The sequence below is a fragment of the Nomia melanderi genome, chromosome 6, assembly GCF_051020985.1.
Source record: "Nomia melanderi isolate GNS246 chromosome 6, iyNomMela1, whole genome shotgun sequence".
Taxonomy (NCBI): domain Eukaryota; kingdom Metazoa; phylum Arthropoda; class Insecta; order Hymenoptera; family Halictidae; genus Nomia; species Nomia melanderi.
The window spans coordinates 8,138,169-8,150,661 of record NC_135004.1 but is presented as its reverse complement, the minus strand read 5'-3'; the positions used below and the strand labels follow the sequence as shown (position 1 = coordinate 8,150,661).

Genomic DNA, 12,493 nt, shown 5'->3' with positions numbered 1-12,493 from the left:
TCCGGATAAATGTTGACACTATTTTTCAATTCTTGAATATCAACTTAGCAGGCCAACATCGGATAACTTTTAACAATATTAAAATTTTCATTGTGCATATCGTTGTTCTAAGACAATATTAAGTAAATGTTAGAGTTTAGAGCTTCTAAATGTTAGAGCTTCTAAAGTCTTAGACCTCTGTCTCTTTATCACGCTGTGCAGTACACTTCACCGACAGTCTTATATGCAATAAGTGACACGGAATTGAATGGAAGTAGGGTGAGTGTCTTCACGCTTCTCTTCTACTTCTCGACATTCCTTTAGTTATTACTGAACTGAAGACACTTGTGCAGATTCACAAAGTTTATTACTCGTACTTTAAAGGTCTTTACGTGACTACGGCCACTGAATGATCATTAAAGAAAACTGCGGAACTGCAAAGTGTCCTAAGTATTTCACTTCAGGAGTTATATCCATTGATTTCAATTATATTTCAATGCATATATCACTGTACTTACATAAGTGGAAATCGTGACGTTCAGTGAAAGAACAACTAACACAATCCTGAACGTGCTGTAAGTTCATTCTAATTGACATCATCAAACCAGTGTTTGATGTATTAAGCAAACTTTTTTCAGATGCGAGTGTAGATTATGTAAACATACTAACAGCTTTCTCTATCATAAACCACTAGTTATTGTTTTTCAAGATACACGTCTAGCGGTATTAACTATTAACCCGTAGCTTGTAGCTAGGAAGAGTAGGCGCAACTTTCAGCCATATTTCAAAGAGAACGGTCCATTTCGTGGCGCGGTGTTAAAGCGTGTCCGTGTATTCCAGATAAATCGGGCGTACGTTCTCAAGTAAATTACACCGTGGTTGAACGATGATAAGGTCTACTGTTCAGCTTGTACGCGTCCCGTTGATGGTTGCCCGTTTTATTTCTACTTTGCCAATGAGCAAAATTGCGTAACACGAGGTTACGAAGCGCACAGCCGGTCCCGTCCCTTGACACTCGTATTTATTTTCGTGATTGCCATCGGCCGAGTAGGCAGGGCCGCCGTTTCTCTCGCAAAGTGCTTCGCAAAGTCCAAGATAGAAATCGTTCGGAACGAAACACCTAGTTCCCCAAGCCCTTCGTAATTAGCTCTTGTGTCAATAACCTATGTATTCACTTCTGAATTGCATTTAAACACTTCTGATGGTTTTTTTACGAAAACTCGTACTTTATCAGCTATGTCTTTCATCCTCATTCTTAACAAGCTCATTCCTACGTTTACTTTTTAACAGACTCAAGGAAACCGCGAATTTTTTTTATCTAAAAGGGTGAGTTCAAGGAATAATAGCGTCATTACATTAAACATCACAGATTTTGCTAAAAGTTTCATTGGAAAAATCATCAGTGACTCAGCTAAAGAGTAGTTGGAGTAATTTGTTGATAGACTGGTTTACAGTGTCCAAATGTAAAAGGAGAAAAAGGATTCGAATTGGAACATCAAAACGTTGGAAGCCTAGGAGTCACGAAATCCCCAGGTTACGATATCCCCAGAACAAAATCCGCAATGAGTCAAGCAAGAAGGAGCGATCTCAAACTTGTCCAGATGCTCAGAGAAGAGAAGCGGGTATCCTTGAGGCTGGAAGGCTGCCACAGCTCTGAGTATAGCTGCACTGTGACTATAAGCACGGTTTGTTTACAGGCACACCTCTCATCTGGATAATGTCTCCTGAGAACCAGCTAAGAGACTATAAGGACTATTAGTGGACTAGGAGTGGTCTAAACTAAGAAGTCTAGGTGGCCAGAAAGTAAAACTGGAGAAAGCCATTAGAAGTCTGTGTATGCATATATGCTTTATCTACAGGAACTTTTCATCGAACTAATACTTCGTATAAGCTAGTTAAAGATTAGCAAAAGTTTGAATTTCTTGGTCTTAAAATTCTTGGATCTTGATGCTGGTTAATAGAGTCAATATGTTGTAACTCTTACGTAGTTCCCGGACTAAACCTGGACTGAAAGGACTCTAGATTTAGGTCTTGGGTGTTCAAACCAGAAGTTCCATGTTCAGATCTTTATATCGAATCAGCAGCCTTCCATCCTGAATTAGATCAATGCGAATTTCTTGGTTATAAATTGTTCCAATTAATTAATGCGAATCTTTCCAATTCTGATTTCGTTTGATCCTATAAAGCTATTTAGGTAATGCTTTTGCTTGATACGAGTCACATGGTTTTGAATCTGTTTAATTTGAATCATTTGGCTCCAGATTATGCGAATTCACTACTCTCAACGTGAAAATAAAGTACCCTTAAATAAAGATATCATTTTGATTCATGATTTGTCAGTTATAACCTAAATAACTATTGTATGCTATTTCCGGAATAAATTCTGTAATTATGAAGTGAAAATATCAAGTTCTTCCGTTTTTGCAGTTCATTAAATGTCTCTAATTAACTGTGCGTTTCGAGGACACCGAATGTACACACTGGCATCATTCAAGTTTATCTGAGTGCAACCGATTATCCGAGATGGAAGAAGTGAAACTTGACAACCGATGGTGGGAGCAATTAGCAATATTGTGCAGTCACGTAGGCAAACTCGTATCCGCGAATGCTGTCAGACAGGTTGAAGATACCGCGCAATGGTTCACTCGAATGCTGCCTGATTAGCGAGTCAAACTCTGGATATTACACGCTCTTCAGTGCACTCTGTCCTAATATGTCAATACATTCATTTTATCTGCACACAGTAATATAAAATCTTGTTGCGAATGGTCTACATTTATATTTATTTGCTGTGTTTCATACAAGCTGTTCCCTTCACATTTATTTTTGAAATAAATAAGCCTCAATTTGAAATAAATTACTCTGTAATGAATGTTCGAACCTTTCATCATTGCAAACTCCAGTGTTCACAACTAATTTTAAAATGTGCAATACATTTGTTAGTTTCGGAACAACATATATAAATCGTCCTTTAGTTTGTTTAAGAAAGATAAGACCACAGAAGAAACGACACTTTATTCTCGATTACATTAACGGAGAAAAATTTTTCATATCAAAAAACTTTCGTCATACCTTCATCATAAATCTTTGATTCATTTAAATGCTATCTCAAATTTCGCTAAGTTGAAGTTAAGCGGATTGGTGGTGTTTATGGGGCAACTGGCTAGAAAAATCTCTGTGTGATGTAGGAGTGGTATTGACCAATCGCAAATGAAGACCGACGGATTACAGCAATCACCGTAACACGCCAATGACCACGCGATAGAAGTAATCGATTGCTTCACAGAGTCAATAGTGCATAATGGAAACGGTAGTTTTTTCGTGGGACGATCCGGACTTAATTAAATTAATTTAAAACCGTGAATGGATTTTATTATCGGTCACCAATACCTGGGGCTCATTAATATTATCATGGCGCATACGTTTCCTATAGAATTTCGATTGAATTAAAGTGGAAAACACCGAACGGAGTTGATTCGAAATCGAGAAATATTAATCAATCGTTTTCTATTTTTAACAATTTTCTCTTCATTTACAACTTCTAAATTTTATCTACAACTGATTCACAATTATTAATGACAATATTTTATTGTATTCTTCTGTCATTAAAACATCGAATCTTTAATTTAAAAATAGGAAATTCAGAATACATATTTAGAACTATCGGGATTGAGCTGGATTTTTCGATCCAACGAATACCACATGCTTGAACATGCTGCGAGGGGTGAGCAGGTTAATCGTAAAACGATAAAGGAGCACGGAACGTCTTCGACATATGGGCTTCGATGGCGTGATAAGCTCCAACTCGATCAGGGCCAAGTCCATCGTAACGAACTGAAAAAGCGATAGTGAAAGAACTTTTTCTCGCTAGACGATTACCGATCGATAAATGCTTTTTCCTTCACGCGCGGGAACGTCGAGCGGCTCGTTCGAAGAAAAGCATAAATATACGCACACACCGTTGCATAAGTATATCCGGTGTGGAGAGGAGGCCGACCTTGGAATATCAAATGCTGTGTACGTCGAATGAGCACGTGAAAATGATGATCCGCGCGGCGTTTAGTGCTTCCTCGAGATTTCTGCCCGGCGAGTGTCCGCAAATTATTCGCGATTCCTCGGAGCAAGGTATTCGAAGATCAAAAGACGATGGAGGGAAGTTAACGGTGCCACACTCTAGCCAAGGGAGCTTATTCGAGTTTCAGGATTCCGGCTTCGAACACGTACCGAAGAGACATATGTAGACGAAATTTATGTATTAACACGTTGAATGCCATGGAAATCACCAGTGACTCCCGAATTACTATAGCCCACTTAATTAAATGATGATTATTTACACAAAAATTTCTATATTATAAATAATTCTACCTGATGCAGTAACATTCAACTAGAGAAACGTGCAATAATAATGACGCAATTAAATCAAATCATTTAATATTTTATTCTTTCCATTTTGTGTGTTTTACTCTATGAAATCGTACGGCATTCAACGTATTAATGAATTAAAAAGTGATAAATGTTCCTGGCTACACAGGTATTTCTGCGTTAAGAATCGCAGAAATCACGAATATTCGAATTGCACGCGTGCCCATCTGTTCTGGTATCCATGAAACAGGGAAATCTAATAAAATTTAGCGGGGTGTGCGAGCATCGACATTCCATTTGCTACGTGTTACTCTACACACATCGGCGCGTGGTGCTCCCAGACGCGGAGAAAGTGGAACGCTCGGCGAAGATGCGGTTCTTCATTTGAATATGAAAATACAGACCCGACAAACGTCGCTTATTGATTTTTCACGCGAAGTTCATCCTGAAACAGTTTCATCTTTGCACGAGAATAGGAGTGGTGCAAAATTTGTAAGAAATGACGAAAGAAAAGCTGACGCTGCTCGAATCCCTGATAAAAATTCCAATTATCAATCGTTGGACGAAAAATTCGTGGAAAATGAGGCTGAGTGGTTATTAGTCAATGTCTTTTATGAATAACGCCTTTGTATGGCAACGAAGGGATTTTGGAATATGCGAACTGATATAACAGTTTAAAAGTAAATGCATCTTTCATCATTTTAATTCTCGTAGGCTATTTATCATGAAGAGTTTCCCTGTCTTCAATGTAATCTATAGCTCCGAATGAGGTTCATTAATTGTATACTGGCAGAAGAAGATAAAAAACTACAAGAGCAAGACATATTTACGGAACATTTTCCCGGCGGCCTACTTTTTTTGCTTCAAAGTGTGTGCTTACGATGCACAGACATCCCACACGGACTTTATTCTGCGATACACACCGCCGTTGCAATACAAAATATTGGATGAATGCGAGAGTTCTTTCTTTTTTGTAATGATGCACGGAAGATATAATATTTCTTTTATATTTTTATGCGTGCGCACCTTCTGTAATATAATGAAAAAACTATCTACGAAAAATTATATAGAGCAAAAACATCAAAAGATTATTGTAATGTTCACTAACATGTCATCCAACGAAATCTAGAGACTGATATATCAGAGGGAAAAGTAACTGTTTGTTAAGGGACGTGGACTTTTTGGACAACGTATTGAATTAAATAAAATTACTGAAAGATGTATAAATAGTCTTTTAATTAATTTGTTTCTACAAGATGAAATGAAACCACTTAAAATAAGTGTCGAGGCAATGTACTGAAAATGAAACAAATCCTATTGTGTATATTTTCTTCAAGGTACTTTCAAGGCTATAGAATTTTCAAATACGACAGAAATAAATTCTATTACACCTGAGTAGTTATTAAATCATTTTTAGACGAACTGGAATAAAGTATAAGTGGACCGCGAATTTCTATTTCTTTGTGCACTTTGACGAACGAGCTACGAAAGTGTAGTCCGAAGTGATCTCGAGACGACTTCGAAAATATAACAACGGTTCGTAGTTCTCTGTGTCGGATCCTCTTCTTTACTGATACCAGAAAATAAGCGTTGTTCCGTTTCATCCTATTTCCTATTGTTTAGCTATTATATCACGTCACACTTTCGCGACACAACTTTGGTCGCATCATTATAGTGCTACCTTGTGTGCTTCTGAAAAGTGTTCCAGTTTAGTTTACCACCACTTAAGAGCTTGTTATTGTATGTATAAGTGTATCGCATAATCTTGCCTTATCGTTTCTAGATTTGAAGTTAGACTACCGGTGACGTATTCCAGAAACTACATGCAATAAATTATTTTATGCAACAGCATGCTATTGCCGAAAAAAATACATTAATTTACTAACCAGTGAACGAATAAACATTACATTTTTAATTTCGTGAAATGCTCACGCACTGCAGAAACTAATCAACTTTAAAACACATCTTGATCGGAGAATTTTAAGATACAAAACGATCAATTTCATCAATTATAATGCAGTTTATTGGTGTATGAGACTCACTGGTTAACACATAACGCATATTTTAACACTTTACCCACCGGGATCAGAATAATTATATTTTCAATGCCAATACTTATCGACTGGAATTTTTTAAATTAATGCTTATCGAATCCATTAATATCGTATAAACTGTTCACATATTAGTTGATCGTATTATAAACTCTTCATACGTATCAAATATTTCAAAATGATTCGCTTCTATAATGAACATGTTTTCACTCCACTAGGACAAAGTGTTAAAATAAACGTACACATTTCTCAGCAAATGAATGGTACAACACTAATTCTAAAATGACATTAAAATAATTATGATACTTACTGCCTCGTGGACCGTAGAATTTGACAGAAAATTCATTTAATCCTCCTAGTATCGTCACCTCGTGCTTGCTTTCTATTCTGTTTGAATGTGTGAGTTAAGGAAGATAACCAAGGCATACGCCGGCGGAGCGCACGCGCGAACCAATTTGCCATCGCGAAGTGTAACAATGCTCCCGTTTCTTTTTCACTCTTGAACAAATACAGTTGGCGTTCGAGATTACGCGGGAGTTATTTAACGCTTGAAACTTGCTTGATTGCCAGCGAGAAGGGAATTTTCAATTTCCTGTCAAGCGAGTTTCGTGCGAACGGCTTCCGTGTGTTTTGAAAAGCTCGGAGCAATAATCTCTGTACACAAAGTACGCGAAGCTAAACCGGACGTGTCGCGCACAGGCAGTTATTACGGGCGAATATTTCGTTTTAGACGATTAAGAGCTTACTCGAATTAACATTCGGCTCGAGTAAACGTCACCCGCGATACCGTATAGACGGCGTTTGCGCGTTCCCCACGACTCCATTATTATTCGAGCGAAATTTTCCCGAGCCCCGAACGAGTGGCGCAGCTCGCGAAACGCAACCGGGAGGAACGCGTGCAATTTAAAAGGTCGCGCGAGATGTTCAAATAAGAAACGAAAACACCGGATGCAAATATTTAATGTCGACGAAGAAACGGTGCAATGAACCTGAGGAAAACCGATGGTGGAGAGAAGCGCAAGCCGAGAATCGTGTCAGAGACCCGCTGTAACGTTATTTTTCCCGATCAATGCGACCACGCACCAGAGGCTCGCGTGACCGAACGACATCGCAATGTTTTGCGTACGCTGCGATGACGCAACTTCGAGATTTTTGGCCCCGACTTCGCGATTAACCATTACGTTGGCAATCGAAGTGTCTGTATTTAACGAAATTTTAGTATTTTCGTAATTAACATTTAAGTAAATGAGATATTACAATATTTTTGTGTGAATCCTTTACCTTCAAAGCAAACATCGACGTAAATGTATTTAAGAATGGAGATTCAATGGAATATTGTCAAATTTTCATGGCAATGGAATCAAATTTAGTAGAAGGTTCCAAAATGAATATCACGTTGTCGATATAAGGATTGACAGTGACACGGCTCACTTTTCGGTTTTTAATTGAGTAAGTTCGTTGGATGTTGAAGCAATTTTCATATAATAAAGGTCGTTAAAAAAGTACAAGAACCGGTTACATATATTTTTTAATTAACGCAATTATAATTGATAATTTTATTTCGTTTTGAAAAGGAAATATTTAAAAACAAAGTATATATATTATATATATGTAACATTATTATATATATATAACAGAAAACGACACACCCCGAAAACTACCCAGAGGACGTAGCGTATCAAGTTTACTATCTGGCAGTGTAATCACCAAGTCGCGGAAACTGTAATTATCAGGTACGTGTCGTCGAGTTCGAAGGTGCATTTCTCATTAGCCCCCCTATTCGGCGACGTATGTCTATCTCGCGACACGTGCCCGTCATTTTCTCCTGAAATTGATCCGATATTCGCCGGGACAAATCGTGCGAGAATTGTACTTCGTGCATGGTTGAACGGGGTCGGGAACCGGGTCCGAAAACAAGCAACGGAACCAGAACGTAGTGGAAGAACGGAAACGACCGCCTAGCTTTGGAGAAAGTTCACTGAACAGTATTTCGCGAGAGCTCTCGTTACATCGGGGTAAAAATAAAATACACGAGGGAGAAGAATTCGCAATGTTCCACTGTTCTCATGAATTTATTGTGGAAAACAGACAAAGGGTAGTAGCAGTTACGCAGACATTTTAATTTCGCAAATTTCTTACCAACAGCAACGCTCTTTTGATCAACTACATTAAGGTTAAAGTGTTAGCAAATTATCAAATGTTGAATAAATTTTTACTCAGAATTTGTAAATAAAATAACATGTCCGAAACGATGAATACAGAAGATAGAGCACTCTATTAACAATGTTAAATAAACAAAATTTTTGTTTTGCGATTCGGAAATTTGATCACGCTTCTCTTCGACTTAAAGAGTTAAGGGTGGTCGCAACTCGACGCTCAGGTTTCTCGAACGCTAGTGGAAGTTAGGCTTAACGAAGCTCAAACCTGGTCAGCTAAGTGAGAGCTCCGTAACGCTCGACTCGCGTGTAATAGCTTACCAAAACAAGAAAGTGGTTTACCGTACCGTTGAATAACATGACACACATCGGCGTAATTCGATTTTACTTTTCAGCGTTTCACAGGAAAACGAAGCGATACCGCGGTACAGACAATGATAAATTTCAATACTGATGGACGCGGCCATTTTCTGAATGTCGAATCGTTGAAACAAATTTTTCATATAATAATATATAAATTTACATATAAGATTAAGAAATTCATATAATTTTTTTTCGACGTTTTTTATCAGTCAACATAAAATATTATCTTTGTGGAAAAATACAATACAGTGCATAATCAGTGTCCGTGAATCTATTGTTAACGACAATTAACTCTTTTTCTACTTGAAGAATTAAATTATAACAAACCATTTGAATATTAAAAATTGCGAACGTTTCGAACTTCCGAAACTTATCAGGTCAATGTTTCAATGCTATTGGTACACAAGACGTACCAGTTAATTAAGTATTTAAGTTCACCGGTTGATGCAGGTGACGACAGGTCGTTCTCTCCAGATTTCATCAAGATTTCATCTTAATTCTCATGATATTCAACGGTTCAGTTTTGAACTAGCGCATAAACATGCTCAGGTAAGAATCTTTTTAAACTTATCCAAGGAGAAATGATCAGCGCGCATGGTACTGGCCACGATCGTTACCCGAGCATCGCTTCCCATGAACACGCTAGTGAGTATCGAGCTTTACACGAAAGACTCGTCGTATGCCCCCTGGATTCTCATGGCAATGGTGCTGGCTGTCGTGCTGGACAGCGATACCGCTAACGCCTCGAGCACGCGCGAAAAATAAATTCGAAAGCTCAACACGGAGAGCTGAAATCATTTTCCTAGCTATAATCATCGACCGAGCCTATCGGCAGAAAGTATTGCTTCGCTACCGGAAACGTTACGTTTCAGACGTACGCGCGGGAAGTTCCGTTGTCGATTGCTTTCACGAACATAAGAACTAACGCGAAATTTTTTAACCCTTTGCACTTGAGAGGCGACTCTCAGTCGTCATTTCATCCGATACAGCAAAGTTAGAATATTTATAATTCAGTATTAAATTTTATGTAAGATATGAATACACAAGGCATAGAAATAAAACAATTCTTTTAATTTATGTAACTTTTGTTTTTTGTGTTAATTGCAAGTAATATTACTACTGGTATTTCATTAGAAAATAATGAATATTTACAGTGAGGATTAAGAATTGATATTACGATAATATTGTGAAGATGGTAGAAAGCTGTCGAGCAAAACGGGCAATGAATAGTTTAATGAAGTGAAATTTGCCTTTGAACATCTGTAAAATGATTAACAAGATGCTTTGCCTACTTATCTTTATAACGTAATTTATGGAATCATAACATTAAGAGATGGTAAGTTTCAAAATATTGTGAATGCATGAGTTACGTAATTGATTATGTACTTATGCAGTTTAATCGAATTTAATATGCCTCTGGTTACTTTTACAGTGTCATTACAAAATGTTAAAATTTGTATTAGTACTAAATCGAAATATTATCAACGTACAAACAAAGTAACGATATGTAATTCGACACAACAAACAATATTTTACCCTTGAATATTTGCTTACGCTGATACATAAGCAAATACAAGTGCATTAATGACCGGTCAATAGCGCATTAAGAAATAATATACGAGTAGAAATCCAATCACGTGAATCTCAAGTTCTGTCAAACGAATAAATAGACAATAACGGAAGGAATAATTATTCGACTTTTATTATCGACGATTCAGTTACTCTGAACCGGTTTGTCCCTCAATACGCGTACACCGATAAACCGACTTCAACAGCAATAGCATTGAATCTTTGATCTTCATAACCAAACGTAAAAACAAGGAACGAAGCGAAAGAAAATACAAAAGTATTACAGCACAAATATTGGTCTAGGATATTTCAAGAAGAAACTTGATTTTGTAACCAAGTACAAAATTAAGCCTTTGTGAAAAGGAGAACAGATTTTCTTCAAAATGAACGACAAAGAATAAAGATCCGGTTGAGCAAAAAAATAACTTCTATCTGTTCGAAAGTGCAGGCACAGTTGAACCGGGTGAAGAATCAGACAAGTTTAATAAGTCCGATCCCGACCATATCCAATTATCAGCGAGTGTGCATACGCATGGTGTACCGTAAACAAGAGAAAAGGACGGAAACGGTTGGTCAATCCCCGAGATCCGTTACGGAGCATTTACTTCTGGCGCGATGTTGTTGTTTACAATGTCGAGCCAGCCAGTCAGCCAACTAGCCAGCCAGCCAACCAGCTAACGTTTCGTTAAAGCCAACCTCTGACAGTTTATTCCACCCCTCCCTTCATCCCACTATTAAGCTTCTTCCTTAACTGCCCGTCCTTGTCCATTCTGTCTATCTTTTTTCCTTTCTGCCTTTCAACCGCAAAACCATCCAATGATAGGCTAACTTAACGCCAAACATTCAGGTTGGACAATGGCCCGAAAAACATTTCGCGGCCAATACTAAATTTTTCAATAATTTTTCAACTTACCGTTTAAGAAAAATTTGTTTGGTTCGAAACGTTAACCCTTCAGAGCTAGAAATCTGAATATATTGGCCATATCAGGCGGTTTTGTGATCAAAGATAGCGTACTAAAAGGAAAATCGTGAAGCTGAAAGTGAAACTATGATAATTGACTTCATTTAATTGATTTAATTACTCTGCGTTGCAATTTTATGCCGGCGAGCAAGTGGATTGTAATCATTTGATTAGACGGTAAGAATCATTGATATCTGTGCAAATTGCACGAAAATTAGAATTTTAAGAGGCCTTTATAGGAAACTATAGTAAAATGTAAGACACTTCGTGCAAAAATTGAAAGGAACATGCAAATTCTGGGTACTATGTATTGCAACTTCTAATTCAGCGCAGATTTTAAGAACAGACACTCGAGCTTCTCCGGCGATCTGAACGCGCGTCAGTATGTACATATAGGTGCCTGAATATTTTAAACTCCGTACGTAAGAACTCGCAAGAAATCAGCATGATTACGTTATATAAATTTCGTTTTGCCAGAGTAATGTCCTAATCAAAAGAAGAAAGAGAGATGGAAAAAAAGAGTTACGCAAAGAAGCTAGTAACCTTCGCAATCACTGCATCGCACCATATTTCAAATTACGTACGAGCAAAAAGAACAAAATCCTTCGATTATAAAAACACTATACAGTCTTTATCTAACATGGCTAACTTCCTTTACATTCCAACGCAAAATGACGAAGCAATTTTGAACCAAATCGTTCAATGAATTATTTCGCAACCTAACGAAAGGACACGCAAGACAATTCGTCCGAAGTGTCACATGATCGACGTTAAGCCGCGAAATATCCCATCCACGGATACGAAGGGGTTAATATTCACGTCCGTGAAATAAGAAGCACTAATCTGTACAGAATATAGAAATATTCTTTAAAAGACCCGGTTGCTACGTCCTTGGTCATGTTTTATTTTTGAAAGACCACACCTTCAGATCCCCGCGCTTATCTGTGATGTTCGATAACTTCGTAACGAGATACGTTAACCGCCGTTCCGTCGAGTCGCATTCGATCGGAAGAAACATTGGCGCGTGAAACCAGGAACGCGATCGTCGAACG

General features: G+C 37.8%; 1 protein-coding gene and 1 long non-coding RNA gene across 4 annotated transcripts in view; both read right to left on the bottom strand.

Annotated features, from left to right (window-relative positions):
- The window catches only part of UbcE2H (ubiquitin conjugating enzyme E2H), a 47,064-nt gene that overhangs the window by 24,933 nt on the left and 9,638 nt on the right, over positions 1-12,493 (bottom strand). For 2 of the 3 annotated variants that reach the window (XM_031987462.2, XM_031987461.2), the window contains exon 2: positions 6,703-6,779. The exons of the other annotated variant lie outside the window; for it this stretch is intronic. In XM_031987462.2, coding sequence (XP_031843322.1) covers positions 6,703-6,779 — 77 coding nt within the window. The remainder of the gene's footprint in view (positions 1-6,702; positions 6,780-12,493) is intronic. 3 annotated transcript variants of the gene reach the window in all.
- Positions 5,559-6,688, bottom strand: LOC143174623 (uncharacterized). The gene is made up of 2 exons (XR_012998808.1): positions 6,111-6,688; positions 5,559-6,033 (listed from the first exon to the last, which is right to left on the bottom strand). It is a non-coding gene; the product is annotated as an uncharacterized LOC143174623 (long non-coding RNA).